The following is a 19,164-nucleotide window of genomic DNA, read 5'->3' as shown; positions in this document are numbered from 1 at the left end:
TTTTTTTTTTTTTTTTTAAGTGATGAGTGTTCCACCGCCGTTTTTATTTTGTAGCAATGGAACAACTGTTACATTAGACGCTACATTAAGCACTGATGGGGAATTAAAGTTGAAAATTGCATTTCACCAACCTCCGTTAAGACATTTCTTCGATCAATTCACCCTAAAGAAGAAGAAAAAAAAACTCGTTTTTGATTATTCTTTTAACGGATTTTCAAATATTGTGCACGTTTGGTTACGTTTAGTTGAAATCTAAGACACAACATTTTCCATAGATATAGTTAATTTTCGAGCCATATAGTAGATGGTAATATTATAAAATAAATTGAAGTGTAAAGCTATTTTCAAAAAACGCAAAAACGTTTTGAAAAACGTCAATTTCGAATTGACCCAGAAAAACGGTCATTATATTCGGATTCAGCTATCTTGAAAAGACTAAAAGACTAGTGTAATAGCAAGATAAATGTATCTATTTTATGTTCTAGTTCAATTGGATATTATAAAGTGCAGAAAATGTGGCGAAGAGGTTACACAAACAAGATTGGAGTCATATTTGAGCGCTCTGGAATTCATTGAAGCTCAATTAGACAGAATGAAACACACATCATGTATCCTTTAGTAACCATTTAGAGTAGCGATTCTGAACGGGGGCGATTTCCGATTTCTGGGGGCGAAAAGAGAACTGGTCAAGACCGAACAACATTAGAAGTGGGTTTTGAATCCATCCACAGCGGACAATCCTTGGTCCCTGAATCTATTCAAAAATCATTGATGGACATCAAGTATGATGTTGAAAAGAAGCTCTGTTCAATTCGTATGAGTATGAAAAGTTCTGGCCTCAAGGAAAAGAAACTTGTCGAGACCTATGGAATAAGGCCAAGTGGTTATTACTTGCCTTTCCAACAACATACCTGTTTGAGAAGGGCTTCAGTGCAGTGACACATTTCTATATATATGTACAGGGTGGTTCGTGATTTGCGAACCACGCTTATATCTCAGAAACGGCTGGGAATTAAGGAATGAAATAAAAGGCATCGTGTAGATGAAATTTTGATGATTAAAATGGCTTTTTTTAAATTTGCAATTTTTTTTGCAAAATGGCCCATTTTTTGCCAAATATAGGTCACTCTTATGGGAACCCCTATTTTTTATTTAATTTTTGGAATCAGCATAAAATTTTAATTGAAAAATTTTTCACTCGAAAAAATTTGCTCTACAAAAATTTGCACAAATCGCGATTTTGTGTGCGTCAGTGACCCCAGATTTGATGAACAACGCAGTTGGTCCTGAGTTAGAGCGAACAATGCGTTACTGTGTACAAAGAAATGGATCTCATTTTGAACAGCTTTTATAAATTTGTTTGTTGTTGTTGATTGTTGTTGAAATAGTTAAGTGAATAATACAAAAACTAAAGAAATAATTAAGAAATTGTTTTTCTTTCTCACAGTGTACAGAATTTTTGTAGAGCAAATTTTTTCGAGTGAATACATTTTTTCAATTAAAATTTTATGCTGATTCCAAAAATTAAATAAAAAATGGGGGTTCCCATAAGAGTGACCTATATTTGGCAAAAAATGGGCCGTTTTGCAAAAGAAATTGCAAATTTAAAAAAAGCCATTTTAATCATCAAAATTTCATCTACATGATGCCGTTTATTTCATTCCTTAATTCCTAGCCGTTTCTGAGATATAAGCGTGGTTCGCAAATCACGAACCACCCTGTATTCCCATGATTATTTGATTGAGAATAAAAGCAGAAAAATCTGGTGTGAACATCACACGACTTTCCTTATCCTATTGAATGATGCTTATTTGAGTGTTCTTTTACAATATCTCTAACCGTTTTGTCGCTGTGTAGCTGAAAACCGCCAAAAAACGGTCGAAATCTGTCCAAAAGCGGTCATAATACCGCCAAGCGCAGCAACCATCTTAACCAAACGTTTTGTTTTGCATCCTTTTGTCACATTTGTGAACTACATACCAAATTTCAAGTCTCTAGCTTGTACCATTCCCGAGATATTGTATTTGACATCTACATACCAAATTTCAAGTCTCTAGCTCTTACTGTTCTCGAGATATTTTGTTTACAGACAGACACGGACCAATGGCTGAAACTTTGGATTTAGGCTCTAGGGACCTCAAAACGTGTTTTGGCACTAAAAACTGACCATCGAAAATTTGACCCGATTACATTACTTTCCTTCCTATAGGATAAGGAAAGTAAAAAAGGGCCTTGCTTATATTTATGCTGTTTAACATGGATAAATAAATTACTAATGCGTGTGTGTGAGATAAAACTTATGTCTAATTGTAATTTTGTTGCTCTGTCCCCTATTCCAGTCACCATCGGGCCAGGATAAATCTCAGGAGAGCGGAGTTATAGCGTACAACAATGTAGATGGAGCGTTTACCAAATCCATCATATACTTCACCAAGGATTGCTGTGATCCCAAGTCCATACCTAGCCTAGGGGACAAGGTAATTAACTTTTCTTCTTTAATTTTCCCTTCGAATTCCTTTAAATCCCCACTTGAAAATTTTCCTCGGGGATAAGCCCATTTCTGTAGGTGCTGGGTTAGCACGGAACCCCCAGAAAGTAAGCCGTTCAGACGGGGTCCGTGTTTTTCGTCAGCCTCTCAATCAGCCCTACCCTAGGGTGATCGCTTTGGGCTGACATTTGGTTTTGGCTACAAAAAATTTACGAGTAGATGCCCTTCACACTCAACCTTTGCTATTTCTTTAACAAGGGAAATTTCAGGCTGGTATCCTCCCTGATTAAGAGTCCCCCAGCCAGACTAAGCTGGTCTACTCCCTGTTAAGCGCTCTCCAGCCAGACAGAAATGGGCTCTAAGGGTACCTGGTATAAAAAATACAATTATTTCTGTTTGGTTTAGGTTGAATTCAACGTGTGTCAAGTGAAGAGCAACAAGCAGCTGGTAGCCGTCGAGATTCGTAAGCTAGACCTGGTCCCTGCCGCAAGTCAACAACAAAACCAACAACAACAGTACAACACCAACAACATGATGTCCCAAGTCAGCTCCGCTTCAGCGCCTTCCTATAAATTCTATGGCAACACGTGAGTTGAAATTTTCTTTCATTATTTTATCAATATTGATTAGTGATTACTTATTTTATTTTAACCTTTACTTTAGATTTAGAAATTACCATCATAATACGTGGCATTATTTTAAATCAATATTGATCAATGATTACTTATTTTATTTTAATCTTTACTTTAGATTTAGAAATTACCGTAATACGTGGCATTATTTTAAATATTAAATCAATATTGATTAGTGATTACTTATTTTATTTTAATCTTTACTTTAGATTTAGAAATTACCATAATACAAATCAAGTAAGTATCTGGTTGTTATTGTAGCGGCTTCAGCTGTAGCCAAATGGTGATGGCAGAGTTACGAAAAGATATCTTTTTTTTATCTGCCATACACCGGGGTGATGGTCTCCAGCCATGTTTAATTGGTTCGTCCTGAACTTCAGTCAACCACCGTGAGAACTTGTGCCCTTTCTTTAGAAGCGGAAAGAACCCTTTGAAAAGCTGCTAGCTAGCTAGGCTGGTTAGGGTTAGCTGTTCTCCTCCCTGTTTATAGTCCCACAGCCAGACGCTAGTCTCTTTTGTAATTTTGTTGCTCTGTCCCCTATTCCAGTCACCATCGGGCCAGGATAAATCTCAGGAGAGCGGAGTTATAGCGTACAACAATGTGGATGGAGCGTTTACCAAATCCATCATATACTTCACCAAGGATTGCTGTGATCCCAAGTCCATACCTAGCCTAGGAGACAAGGTAATTAACTTTTCTTTAATTTTCCCTTCGAATTTCTTTAAATCCCTACTTGAAAATTTTCCCTCGGGGATAAGCCCATTTCTGTAGGTGCTGGGTCAACACGGAACCCCCAGAAAGTTCAATGAAGGCCTATGACTAATAAATTCTATTCTATATCCCTTTCTTCCCCCAGTGAGAATCAGGTGCGACCAGAGCGCCTGATTTCGCGCCTGCGCACCACGTCACTCGAAGACAACGGCCCCAAGATGACGGTCACCCGACAGCCTCGCGGCCCGGATGGCAGTCGGGGCTTTGGTTATGGGCTTGCATCCCACCGAAAATTTTGGCTGTACATAATATGTGTGTGTTCAAATTAATGGAAAAATTCACAGGCGGAAAAAAATTAAACCCGTGTAGTCTTTTTGTTCCCTTTTTTGACGTCGGGCGCGCGTTGAAATGTCGTGCAAATGATAGAAAGTTTAAAGCTCCAGTGCGTTTTTTTTTTTTCTCTTACGGAAAAACCTATCTACTTACTGGAGTTTTTCCCCAGTGGCAATTTTTCAAGGTATCGCTTCACAGACAAGGCATTCCAAAACTTGCCAAATGCTTGTCTGTAATCGCCGGCTTGAATTGGCATCATTTCCACCGCACTAATATTCTAATACTAATCTAAGTAAATACATAGTAACATAAGTAGAACATAAGAACAGTTAAAAAATACATTTTTATAAATTTTAAGTCGTAGGAAAAAACATAAAAAAATGTAAACCATTTTGTTTAAATCTTTATTTTGATTAATTTATCAAGTTACAATTTATTGTGATTTTTTTAATTTCGTAAGTTTTACTTGAATTAATATTTTTCCCCCACTCTAGTTATATGAATTAAGTTTTAGGCAGCTTTTTATTGGTTGACTTAAGTTTTATAGTAAGGGTATAAGTTAGGGTTAGTATAGTTTGAATTTCCAGGCAGTCCAAAGAATTTAAACTGCCGGAGAAAGGTAGGATTTGTGTTGGAGTTTTTTGGTGGAATTTTTTAGATGGCCAAATTTGGGTGTTGAAGAATTTAGGATCTTGACGTGTGGTAACTACCTATCCCCAATCAAATGTAGGCTGCACTATTACCTAGTAGATTATTTATTTTTTGTAACTCAAAATAAAATACATTTGTGTTCAAACTTGACAAACTGGAAACGGAAAGGAAAAATAAATTAAATTATTAAAAATAGTAAAATAAAAATGCCAATATCGTATGTTTTTTTTTTGTTCTAAATGCTGCCCAAAAAAGTTGAACCTATTTTAGATTATTCTGAGTTACGAAGAGCTTTTTTTTAATTAAGGTACCTAAATAAGTTTGTTAATTTTTACTTCTATAATAGGTTTAACTATAAGGTAATAGAAATCGACTTCCCAAGTTCTCAGATATACGGTGTGGGACTTGTCTAGTTCAGGCCTAATACAAAGCATATTTTCCCCCCTCTCCGTAATATTCACGATATTCCTCCCTAAAGTCCGACATTTATTCCTAAGCCACCCTGTAAGTATAAGTTATTTTCCTTCTGGGAAACTTTCGGAAACGGAACTGGTTCCCTTTTGGAAACTGAATTGGCGTCTGTACTAAACCGTAGGAAATCCAAGATGGCGCACCATCGGAGTAGGCAGCTTTTTATTGGTTGACTTAAGTTTTTATAGGGTATAAGTTAGGGTTAGTATAGTTTGAATTTCCAGGCAGTCCAAAGAATTAAAACTGCCGGAGAAAGGTAGGATTTGTGTTGGAGTTTTTTGGTGGAATTTTTTAGATGGCCAAATTTGGGTGTTGAAGAATTTAAGGATCTTGACGTGTGGTAACTACCTATCCCCAATCAAATGTAGGCTGCACTATTACCTAGTAGATTATATATTTATTTTTTGTAACTCAAAATAAAATACATTTGTGTTCAAACTTGACAAACTGAAAACGGAAAGGTTTGTGCTTTGCTCTGACCATCCTCAGCACCGGAGAATGTTTCTGGTTCAGAAGGTAAGTTGATAAGTTCTCTATTTTACTTACCTAACCACCTTTAATTCCTTTTTCCTTACCGTTTTCAAGAGTATATAGCGATATAATTCACGAAATCCTCTTAAGTAGTAAAGACAGATCCTGTAGGTATTTTCCATTTGAACAGTATCATATTTACATTTTCAAAAGAACGAATATTTTTTTACTTTTTAATGAATGCCTGGTATTTATGTAAAGTATGCAATATGCTAATCTTTTGATGTGGATGGAAAATGCCGTTTAGGGTATGGAGAATGTATTGAATGAAACTGCTGACAAAATGAAAGAGCTTTCCAACTTTTTAGTAGAGTAGCTTACTTAAAGGTATCAATTATTCGAACTTGGTCACCCCGTCTAGATGTAAGTATTACGGGACGTTTCTTAACATCAGTGTTCGATTGGGAACAGGTCGGGCGACGCGTCAGTCAGATACTGTCGCTTGTCGTAATAATTATAAAAATAGACCATACCTGCCTAATTATTATGAAACAAGAACCAATATCCAATACCAGTAGGTACCTATGTACCTCCTCATAATTTGTTTGTGTTTTTTACTGGGTCGATTATTAATTAAGCGTGTGTCCATGAGGGAATAGATGCATCTACCTAATATACCTACGTATTAATCTACATAATGGGTTTGGGTAGGTACCTAGTGTTCTAGTTTCGGGAAAAAACCTACAGAGATATAGGTACAAATAGGTACACACTAAGTATTAAGGTCTTGCAGGTCAAGCATAGTAGTCATGTAGGTAATGTAAATATTCAGATACCTACTTAACTAGTCTACTAGACCTCTACCTAAAGTATGTACGTATATGTACCTACAAATACATTACCTATAGGTAACGACCTACCAACTTACGTACCTACGCCATATCTTGTTCAATATTAACTTATTTCACTATTCAATAATAATGTATCGTTTAATTAGGTCCTATTCACTGCAGTCTGGGCCTAATCTTTTAATCTTTGATCTTTCAATCCAAATTTTAGATTAGATTTTATGTTAAATTCAGCTTTCTAGGTGTTGTGGTTCAGGAGATAGAGCGATCAGTGTGTGAATATGAAATGTGAAATGCAACTGAGTGAATGGATCTTGATTTTATAATATAAGATTCCAAACAGTCATTTTACATTTTTTTTTTCAAGAGGTTTGATAGACTAGATAGAGGGATCTAAAAACGGAAGCCGCATTATCCCGGAATCAAGGGAGGGCAGGATGAAAAAAAAAAATCTGGTGTGAACATCACACGACTTTCCTTATCCTACTGAATGATTCTTATTTGGGTGTTCTCCTTAACCTAACTTTTACAATATCTCTAACCGTATAGTCGGTATAGCTGAAAACCGCCAAAAAACGGTCCAAAACCGCCAAAAAGCGGTCAAAATACCGCCGACCGTAGCACCTATCTCACATTTGTGATCTACATACCAAATTTCAAGTCTCTAGCTCTAGCTTATACCATTCCCGAGATACACATCAAACATAAGTACATACATAGGTTTAACATTGAAAAGGATGGAGAAAATTATAAATATAAAAAAAGATATTAATGGTAATAGTCACCAAAGAGGTTGCCACTAAAGACAATTTTCCCTCTAATAAATTTCCCTCTATTAAAGGTACCTGTACAAAGGTAATAAAACTGAAGTTGACCTGAACAGAAACTGAAATTGACCACTAGGTTAATTCTACCATTCAATAAAACTTCATAATTGTTTTTAACCCAGCATAGTCCAACAGCCCTGAATTAGTATTTAATGTTATAACATAAGGCTCATTAATTTTTCTTTCTTTCTTCTCCTTCTGTTAATCCTTTTGTGCTTAGCTTGCCAACATTTAAGATGCTAAATGGCCTCTCTTTTGTAATGTTTCAATTGTTATGGTTTTACTATAATGTTTTAGTTATCATCTTGTGAAAAATCTGCACCATTGCAGATACACAATTTATTTTCATAATAGACTTGTGAAAATATAACAAAATTTTCAATTGCATCCCAGCATATTCTTGGGATAATGTAACTCAATAGCTCAGAAAAAAAATTGATATGGCCAAGCACAAAAGGGGTTAAACGCGTCCTTTGCAAAGCAAAGTCCCAACTCCTATGAGCATATCGCCGCTTACAATTTATTTTCATAATAGACTTGTGAAAATATAACAAAATTTTCAATTGCATCCCAGCATATTCTTGGGATAATGTAACTCAATAGTTCAGAAAAATTTGATATGGCCAAGCACAAAAGGGGTTAAACGCGTCCTTTGCAAAGCAAAAAGTCCCAACTCCTATGAGCATATCGCCGCTTTGGGTTAAAATCCCTCTTCTGAAATCGTTAAAATCCGTTTTGCTTTTAAAAAGTACATTTTATTCTTTAAGTTTCCTTTGTTTTCTCCTGTGTTATGAAACAAGAATTAATTTTAGTAATTAATTAAACAGTTCAACCGTGTGCATTTTTAAACAAATTGGAGGCATATCATAGACAATATGTTGCAAAAGCAATTCGTAATAGAAAAGACATGAAAGGTTTGATTTTCAAATGAAGGGAAGAACACACTTAAAAGAAGAATTGGTATGGTTTAAAATGGTGATACCATTTCCATTTAATATTTAACAATCGTTCGTTTGAGAAAAAAAGTGTTCTCATTATAATGCTTGAACTGAAAAAAAAAGTTTAAGAAGTGGCCTTTTTAGTACGAAAATTTAGCAAATGGTACCAAGTAATAGAAGCAATTTATTTTTTAGTAAGAAACGTGTATAATAATCGAGTGAAGTGTAGGGAAATATTTATAGATGAATTAACAAAGCTTTCAATGAACTCTGAACTTTTGTGCTGACAGGCTCACAAGGTGGTTGTATTTCTCCTTGATACTGCTTTAACAACCGCGGATAGATTTAATATGTAGGTACGCGAATAGCTCAAACTTTCCGTTTACAATTAAACCGAACTAAACCGATTTTAACCCGTGAGAAATAATATTCACGTCATTCCTTGTGAAGGATTAATTTTTTCCTCGTAACTTGCGGATCAGTAACGACTTGAATTCCAAATGAACTTTAAGCTTAAACTAAACTTTTAAAGAAATTTAATATTCTAAACAAATTATCTTCAAAAGTAGAATTACCTTAGGACTAGAACTTTTTATCTACTTTTCCCCCCTTTATATTTTTAGTCTTAAAAACCTTGATTAAGGTGTACCTTAAGAGTAATAAGAATAAATTTACACACCTTTTTTTATTGTTATTATTATCAGTTCCGTTCAGGAACGAACTTTTTCAAAGAACAAGTTCCTACAGTTCGTTCGTACGTTCTTTTCCCATCTCTAACATTTTACAGCTGCATACCAAATTTCAAGTCTCTAGCTCTTACCGTTCTCGAGATATTTTGTTTACAGACAGACACACACACACGGAACAATGGCTGAAACTTTGGCTCTAGGGACCTCAAAACATGTTTTGGCACTAAAAACTGACCATCGAAAATTTGACCCGAAAATTTGACTTTCCTTCCTATAGGATAAGGAAAGTAAAAACCTAGTCGTTCCGAGGATGAACCTTTTCTGTTTAGGATATAGTTCGCATCGAGAATCGAAGCCGCGATCTAACGATTACAAGGCAGGCGCACTTCCCCCCTTGCAACCTCAGTTAGCTTATTTCATATTAACTTGTCTAAATAATCATTGTTTGATCAACTTCGACAGGCATTCATTTATCACGCGTCCTGACTTTTACTTTTCTACCTGACCTCTCTCTGACCTGTGACCTCAAAGACCCTCAGCACCTCTCAGTATATACCTATTTACTTTTACTTATTAATCAAATACTTTCTTTGGCCACTGTGACGTCATAATACGATATAGGCGAGCGCAGTGACCACTACGCCATGGGAACTGAAATTTTCGCGGGCAGCCATTTTTTCGTGATGACGTCAGTTCATGCGAGGTCGTAAACCATGGCTGCTTCAACGTTATTTTTTTTGCGATCTTTGAGCGACATTTTAGGGAAATTAGGGACCGTTTTGGATGTTTTTGAGTGCGCGAATGCACTTTTTGGGTACTTTTACATCGGAATAGGACTCTATCTCGAAAAAAATTGTCATTTGGTTGAGCCCCTATTAATTTCGCGGGCAGCCATTTTTTCGTGATGACGTCAGTTCATGCGAGGTCGTAAACCATGGCTGTACAGGGTGTTACAACATACAGGGTTTTACAATATTCAGGGTGTTACAACATACAGGGTGTTACAGCATACAGGGTGTTACACTGTATCTGATGTTACAACATACAGGGTGTCACTTAGGGGATTTAGGGACCGTTTTGGATGTTTTTGAGTGCGCCAATGCACTTTTTGGGTACTTTTACATCGGAATAGGACTCTATCTCGGAAAAAATTGTCATTTGGTTGAGCCCCATTTACAAAGCTAAAAAATACAGGGTGTTACAGCATACAGGGTGTTACAACATACAGGGTGTTACACTGTATCGGATGTTACAACATACAGGGTGTTACAACATACAGGGTGTTACAATATTCAGGGTGTTACAACATACAGGGTGTTACAATATACAGGGTTTTACAATATTCAGGGTGTTACAACATACAGGGTGTTACAGCATACAGGGTGTTACAACATACAGGGTGTTACACTGTATCGGATGTTACAACATACAGGGTGTTACAACATATAGGGTGTTACAATATACAGGGTTTTACAATGTTCAGGGTGTTACAACATACAGGGTATTACAACATACAGGGTGTTACAATATTCAGGGTGTTACAACATACAGGGTGTTACAGCATACAGGGTTTTACAATATTCAAGTGTTACAACATACAGGATGTTACAACATACAGGGTGTTACAGCATACAGGGTGTTACAGCATACAGGGTGTTACAGCATACAGGGTGTTACAACATACAGGGTGTTACAACATATAGGGTGTTACAATATACAGGCTTTTACAATGTTCAGGGTGTTACAACATACAGGGTATTACAACATACAGGGTGTTACAATATTCAGGGTGTTACAACAAACAGGGTGTTACAGCATACAGGGTGTTACAACATACAGGGTGTTACACTGTATCGGATGTTACAACATACAGGGTGTTACAATATACAGGGTGTTACAGTATTCAGGGTGTTAAAATATTCAGGGTGTTACAACATACAGGGTGTTACAACATACAGGGTGTTACAATATTCAGGGTGTGACACCATACAGGGTGTTACAACAGATAGGGTGTTACAATATACAGGGTGTTACAATATTCTGGGTGTTACAACATGCAGGGTGTTACAACATACAGGGTGTTACAACATACAGGGTGTTCCAATGTACAGGGTTTTACAATATTCAGGGTGTTACAACATACAGGGTGTTACAGCATACAGGGTGTTACAACATACAGGGTGTTACAATATACAGGACCCTCATTATGGGCTTATCTATAGAATAAGCCCAAACAGCTTTATGATTTGCTATTTCTTTAAAAAAAAGTTGTTTCATTGGAGAGGGGGCCTTACTGTTAGACTTGACTTATGAATACAGGGTGTTACAATATTCAGGGTGTTACAACATACAGGGTGTTCCAACATACAGGGTTTTACAATATTCAGGGTGTTACAGCATACAGGGTGTTACAGCATACAGGGTGTTACAACATACAGGGTGTTACAATGTATAGGGTGTTACACTGTATCGGATTTTTACTAAAAAGAAGAATGGTTTTACTGTGTGAATTTTCTAATATTTCAATGGTTGATTATTTCAAGTCAAGAAGGAAAATTCACGGTTTACTTGTCTTGTCTAACCCATTGTCATCTGTGTTGTCGCTATCTCTGTATCTCTTTACTAATCTAACATTAGCCAGCATGTTTTAATGTGTTGTTTTGTCCCCCCTGTGTGTTTTGGTTTAGAAATCTCTGTTCAGTTCAGATCAGGATAATGCTGCTGTGGTCACATCAAGTGAGACAAATACTGTGGATAACTATGAGGTAGGTGCTTTATGCTTTATGGCCATTTATACCTTAGTTGGTATTTAACCTCAACAATAATAGGTTGCCTCCATTTTATTCTGTCAGGTAGGTGCTTTTGCTTTGCATGTTTTATAGTTTGGGGTCTTCACTATTGTTTTGTATGGAAAACAAATGCTACTTCAATGTGCAGGAGGACATACAGGGTGTTACAATATACAGGGTGTTACAATATTCAGGGTGTTAAAATATTCAGGGTGTTACAACATACAGGGTGTTACAATAATCAGGGTGTTACAACATACAGGGTGTTACACTATATCGGATGTTACAAAATACAGGGTGTTACAATACACAGGGTGTTACAATATACAGGGTGTTACAACATACAGGGTGTTATAGGGTGTTAAAATATTCAGGGTGTTACAACATACAGGGTGTTACAGCATACAGGGTGTTACAACATACAGGGTGTTACAATATACAGGGTGTTACAACATACAGGGTGTTACAACATACAGGGTGTTACAATATACAGGGTTTTACAATATTCAGGGTGTTACAACATACAGGGTGTTACAACATACAGGGTGTTACAATATATAGGGTGTTACACTGTATCTGGTGTTACAGTATACAGGGTGTTACAACGTACATGATTTACAGGGTGTTACACTGTATCGGATGTTACAACATACAGGGTGATACAATATACAGGGTGTTTCAATATTCAGGGTGTTAAAATATTCAGGGTGTTACAACATACAGGGTGTTATAACATACAGGGTGTTATAACATACAGGGTGTTACAACATACAGGATGTTACAATATACAGGGTTTTACAATATTCAGGGTGTTACAGCATACAGGGTGTTACAGCATACAGGGTGTTACAACATACAGGGTGTTACACAGTATCGGATGCAATATACAGGGTGTTAAAATATTCAGGGTGTTACAACATACAGGGTGTTACAATATTCAGGGTGTTACAACATACAGGGTGTTACACTATATCGGATGTTACAACATACAGGGTGTTACAATACACAGGGTGTTACAATATACAGGGTGTTACAACATACAGGGTGTTATAACATACAGGGTGTTACAACATACAGGGTGTTACAATATACAGGGTTTTACAATATTCAGGGTGTTACAACATACAGGGTGTTACACCATACAGGGTGTTACAACATACAGGGTGTTACAACATACAGGGTGTTACAACATACAGGGTGTTACAATATATAGGGTGTTTACTCACCGTATGAAACGGCCTTGTGCGGTGGAGGTAGGTAGTACAGAAAACGTCCGCTAGGCTCGCTAGTCCTGAGTTTCAATTTTCAAAATGTCTGCGTTTTCAACTTTTCAGAAAAGGAAAAGTGGAAGTTGTGAACGAGAACGAAAAGTGAATTTGCAGGATTTGGCATAAAAATGACGATTTCAGCAGTTTATGAAGGAGGATTATAGTTTTATTCAAAGTATAGGATTGTTCTGACATATTCATAATCATACTTCCCTTGGGTAAGCTCACGTTTCCTTATAATCACGGGATCAACTTGGTGCTCTTGTGGCCAAACACCCACCTAAGGGGTAGCAAAAATTGCTTAGAACTCGGTTGAAATGTGTAGTTTGGCTTTTATGAGAGAATCGTATTGTGTTCTGACTACTCATTTCCATGAGCAAAGTGTGTTCAGTTGGCCTGTGAGTAGTGTGTCCAATGTACAGGGTGTTACAACATACAGGGTGTTACAACATACAGGGTGTTACAACATACAGGGTGTTACAACATACAGGGTGTTACACCATACAGGGTGTTACACCATACAGGGTGTTACAACAGATAGGGTGTTACAACATACAGGGTGTTACAATATTCTGGGTGTTACAACATGCAGGGTGTTACAACATACAGGGTGTTACAACATACAGGGTGTTCCAGCATACAGGGTGTTACAACATACAGGGTGTTACACTGTATCGGATGTTACAACATACAGGGTGTTACAATATACAGGTTGTTACAATATTCAGGGTGTTAAAATATTCAGGGTGTTACAACATACAGGGTGTTACAATATTCATTTGTTACAAGGTGTTACAATATTCTGGGTGTTACAACATGCAGGGTGTTACAACATACAGGGTGTTACAACATACAGGGTGTTCCAATGTACAGGGTGTTACAACATACAGGGTGTTACAGCATACAGGGTGTTACAACATACAGGGTGTTACTATATACAGGACCCTCATTATGGGCATATCTATAGAATAAGCCCAAACAGCTTTATAATTTGCTATTTCTACAACATACAGGGTGTTACACAGTATCGGATGTTACAACATACAGGGTGTTACAATATACAGGGTGTTACAACATACAGGGTGTTACAACATACAGGGTGTTACAACATACAGGGTGTTACAAAATACAGGGTTTGAAATATTCAGGGTGTTACAACATACAGGATGTTACAACATACAGGGTGTTACAGCATACAGGGTGTTACCACATACAGGGTGTTATAATATACAGGGTGTTACAATATTCAGGGTGTTACAACATACAGGGTGTTACAACATACAGGGTGTTACAAAATACAGGGTTTGAAATATTCAGGGTGTTACAACATACAGGGTGTTACAGCATACAGGGTGTTACAGCATACAGGGTGTTACAGCATACAGGGTGTTACAACAGATAGGGTGTTACAGCATACAGGGTGTTACAGCATACAGGGTGTTACAGCATACAGGGTGTTACAGCATACAGGGTGTTACAGCATACAGGGTGTTACAGCATACAGGGTGTTACAGCATACAGGGTGTTACAGCATACAGGGTGTTACAGCATACAGGGTGTTACAGCATACAGGGTGTTACAGCATACAGGGTGTTACAGCATACAGGGTGTTACAACAGATAGGGTGTTCCAATGTACAGGGTTTTACAATATTCAGGGTGTTACAACATACAGGGTGTTACAGCATACAGGGTGTTACAACATACAGGGTGTTACAATATACAGAGTTTTACAATATTCAGGAGTGTTACAATATACAGGACCCTCATTATGGGCATATCTATAGAATAAGCCCAAACAGCTTTATAATTTGCTATTTCTTTAAAAAAAAAGTTGTTTCATTGGAGAGGGGGCCTTACTGTTAGACTTGACTTATGACCTAGAGAAAATCTGTATTTTATTGAGGGAAAAAAGTTCTGACTAAAAAGTGAAAAATAAAATCTATAAATTAAAAATTTAAAAAAACATGGTTTTACTTAAAACTAAAATAATAAAAAAACTGAAAGTTCTGTTCATTTTTACATGGCTTTTTAATGATTTCAGTTGTACCTAGTTAACAGTAACATGGAATCTGTTGCTATCCAAGTTAAGTACATACATAGTTACATGGTTTTACTTAACTTGAGATCTCTGTTTGTAATTTGTTTGTTTGTTTGGGTCAAATCTTGTAACTAAAATTTGGGCCACTTCCACTGGTCCGATTGACCTAAATTTTGGATAAGTTATGTATCTTGGATGACAATAGAATATTTCGTGGAATTTGACAGTTATTTGTGGTGATAACAATGCTTTTCCCTCCAAGATAAGTGTAAGGTACCCAACCATTGTGCTACACAACATAACAATCTACTGAGTTATTTGAGTATTAATGGTTTAATGGGCAGGATGTAAGTAATTTGGTTACAAGTGACATCAATATTTTGTTCAGATTCATACCTATATTCAAAACGAATCTTCAGTATTAATTGTTAACTTGATTTTCAGGTCTGAAAACAATGTAACTTGTAAAAGTTAATCATCTATCCATCAGACACCATTCTATTCATCATGGTTGAGTTTAACGATCAGTTTTTTGAGAAGCGGCTTCTCAACCTGAAAGAAACTCAGGACAGTATTACCGGACTCTCAGCATGGTGTTTGCAGCATCGAGAGAGTCACAAAGTTATTGTTGGGACATGGCTCAAAGTTCTCAAGAAAGGTAAAACTATGTTTTTAAAAGAGTGATTCAAATTGGCCATTAAATGGCAGGTCAGTGATGCCTGGTTTCACTGTGAGAGTTGAACTCAGAATAAAGTTAACAGTTTGCTCTAGGCAATTTGTTTAGCTAATGCTGACTAAAAGTACTGAAACATGAAAATCAGATAGGTAATCAGATCAGTTTACAAACAAGTTCAATTCAAACAAATTTCAGGGTTTGGCCTTTTATGTAAATGTTGAAAACAGCATAAGAAGGCAATTCTTTTGTGCTTAATTTTTCACATTCCAATATATTTATATCAATATAACACAATGTGTATGTTTTTCCATTGCAGTGAAAATTGAGCAGCGTCTAACTCTGTTCTACCTAGCAAATGATGTGATTCAGTATAGCAAGCGGAAATCATTACAATTTGTGGAGAGCTGGGGTACAGCTCTACAGAAGGCCACAACACTAGTGAGGTAAAGATTTTCTTCCCCTTTTGAGACTGTTTGAGATAAAATGCACACAAAGCCCCGTTGTCCAAATCCAGTTTTAGAAGTGATCAATTTTTATGATATCCCACCCTTAAATGTATATCTAAAGCTAAAGTCAGATTTAGATGATAATCATGTTTGCAAGGGATGCCTTGCAAGACAAACTCATTTCATATGAACTGTATCATCTAATGACCTTTCCACAAGTTAAGTACATCCTTGCAAATATTATTCCCATCTATATTCAGCTTAATGGACTAAAATCAAAATATTATTCCAGAGATGACAAGGTGAAGGGTAAAATCCTGCGACTGTTCAAGATCTGGAATGAGAGGTCTATCTACGATGAAGTTTTCCTGTCAGATCTGTGTGGACTTCTTACTACAACGACCAAGAAGAATGCCAGTGCAGAGAACACAGAGTTCCAGGTAATTTAAGCAAAAGATTGCTTAGTTAGTTATATTTGTTGTATGACAAGGATTCTGACATTTTATTGATTACATATCAATGGAGATATTAAATTTCCCATTTCAATTAATATCCACATCCCCAGAGGCAAAGAAAATTGCCTCTACTTGATTAGAATAATACCTATTATGTGGTAATTTTTCTGTTCATAATTGGACAGCATTAAACAGAGAGAAAAAAACATTCATAAAGCAAGGCCTCATATAGGTGGTTTTCTGCTGAATGCTGTTCATTTTTACATGGCTTTTTAATGATTTCAGTTGTACCTAGTTAACAGTAACATGGAATCTGTTGCTATCCAAGTTAAGTACATTACACATAGTTTATTATTAAAATTAATTTCTTTTGCAGCCCAATGTGATGTTTGATAAGATGAAGAACATGGAACTACTGGAAGATAATACAAATGAGGAGTTAACATTCATCAGTGAGAATCCACTCAACTTGAATGATATCAAAAGTCTGAGCAGTATTGTCAAAGGTAATAAACAATATACTTAGGTACCTAGATATAACTTAAAAAATTATGATACTGAGAGACTGTGGTAATTATGCAGAAGTCACGTCCGTGGAAAAGAAAAGCTCCTTTTTGTATTCAACCTAACCCTATAATAACACTAATCAGTGCTCTAATTTTGAAAACTCCTTCTTGCATTTACTGAAGTTTTCCTGTCAGATCTGTGTGGACTTCTTACTACAACGACCAAGAAGAATGCCAGTGCAGAGAACACAGAGTTCCAGGTAATTCAAGGATTCTGACATTTTATCGATTACATATCAATGGAGATATTAAATTTCCCATTTCAATTTAATATCCACGTCCCCAGAGGCAAAGAAAATTGCCTCTACTTGATTAGAATAATATTAGGTATGCGGTAATTTTTCTGTTCATAATTGGACAGCATTAAACAGAGAAAAAACATTCATAAAGCAAGGCCTCATACCGCAATATTCCACGGACGTGACTTCTGCACAAGTACCGAGACTGTAAACAGGGAGGATACCAGCCTGGAATTTCCCTAAATAAACCCAAAGACCATAATTATTCTGTCCCTCACTTAGAGTAAAATGTTAAAATTTAAAATAGACTCTTTAATTTTACAAATAGTTGAGTATAATGTGCGACTTAGAAAAAGAGCCCCTACAGGCCCAATGGAGAACAAAAACTTATGAGCAAAGGTCCGTTTGGTGTCACCCCATCCCCTGAACTAGTCCCATTGTGCTTGTTGTACCTTGCGTATCTGTGAGATAGTCCCATTATGATAAATATTTTTGAGATTTCATTGAAAACCGACGAACGGCATTCGTTAAATAATCTCACCATGTGCTTTATATTGAACAGAGAGGCGGACCAGTGGCCTGGACGTTGATTCAGAGCTTGAGGATAGTATTTGTCATTTGAAGAAGTACATGCTATGTCTGAAGCAAGAAGTAGCGGAGAGAACAAGTCTGCTGGAGCTACTCGAACAGGGAGAAGCATTCTATGAGAGTCAGAAGAAGGAGGCCAAGGTTGTCAGCAATGTAAGTGAGATGATAGTGTCAGCCACTTTTCGTTCGAAAAAAAAAAAATCATGTCCTGCGTAAGTGGAAACACACTCATTTAATTTACCTTGCCTACGGTGCTGGAGCTACTCGAACAGGGAGAAGCATTCTATGAGAGTCAGAAGAAGGAGGCCAAGGTTGTCAGCAATGTAAGTGAGATGATAGTGGTAGCTTAGATCTGTCATAAATGATAGTGTCAGCCACTTTTCGTTCGAAAAAAAAAAATAATCGTGTCGTGCTTAAGTAGAAACACTCTCATTTAAATTACATTGCCTACGGGACTTTTTGGTGGCATTCGTAAAAAAAAATCGTGTGAAACTCACGATAGTGGGAACGGATTTTTAGGCCTACCGTACATTTTCCCCCCCCCCCCCTCCGTAATACTCACGATATTCCTCCCTAAAGTAAGTCCGACATTTATTCCTAAGCCACCCTGTAAGTATAGGTTGTTTTCCTTCTGGGAAACTTTCGGAAACGGAACCGGTTCCCTTTTGAAAATTGAAATGGCGCCCGTACTAAACCATAGGAAATCCAAGATGGCGCGCCATCGGAACCGGTTCCCTTTTGGAAGGAAATCCAAGATGGCGCACCATCGGAACCGGTTCCCTTTTGAAAACAGAAATGGCGTCTGTACTAAATCATAGGAAATCCAAGATGGCGCACCATCGGAACCGGTTCCCTTTTGGAAAGGAAAATACAACTTACTAGGAGCGAAGCAGAGTCTACACGCAACAGGTTACTTGTTACAAACTAGACGTGTAAAACTGTCAAGTAAACTTTTTCGCGTGGACTCTGCTTTAAAACTCTTTGGCAAGACAACAATCCCCCCTCCCTCATTAGGACCAGTAAGGTATTTACTGCAT

General features: G+C 36.9%; 2 protein-coding genes across 2 annotated transcripts in view; both read left to right on the top strand.

Annotated features, from left to right (window-relative positions):
* The window catches only part of LOC103520203 (cold shock domain-containing protein E1-like), a 35,397-nt gene extending 19,779 nt beyond the window's left edge, over nt 1-15,618 (top strand). Inside the window, exons 14-15 of the mRNA XM_026831420.1 lie at nt 3,978-4,099; nt 15,602-15,618. Of these exons, the coding sequence (XP_026687221.1) occupies nt 3,978-4,099; nt 15,602-15,618 (139 nt within the window). The remainder of the gene's footprint in view (nt 1-3,977; nt 4,100-15,601) is intronic.
* Nucleotides 13,186-18,280, top strand: LOC103520202 (regulation of nuclear pre-mRNA domain-containing protein 2-like; the record flags this gene model as incomplete). The annotated part of the gene is made up of 6 exons (XM_008485295.2): nt 13,186-13,335; nt 15,602-15,815; nt 16,150-16,276; nt 16,572-16,719; nt 17,111-17,240; nt 18,102-18,280. Coding segments are annotated over exons 2-6 (735 nt in total), but the record flags the coding sequence as incomplete, so codon positions are not given.
* Nucleotides 18,281-19,164: the final 884 nt, after the last annotated feature.

This window comes from Diaphorina citri, unplaced genomic scaffold, assembly GCF_000475195.1.
Source record: "Diaphorina citri unplaced genomic scaffold, Diaci psyllid genome assembly version 1.1 scaffold3320, whole genome shotgun sequence".
In the NCBI taxonomy this organism is placed as follows: Eukaryota; Metazoa; Arthropoda; class Insecta; order Hemiptera; family Psyllidae; genus Diaphorina; species Diaphorina citri.
Note: the sequence above shows the minus strand (reverse complement) of the source record. Positions and strands in the feature narration are given on the sequence as shown.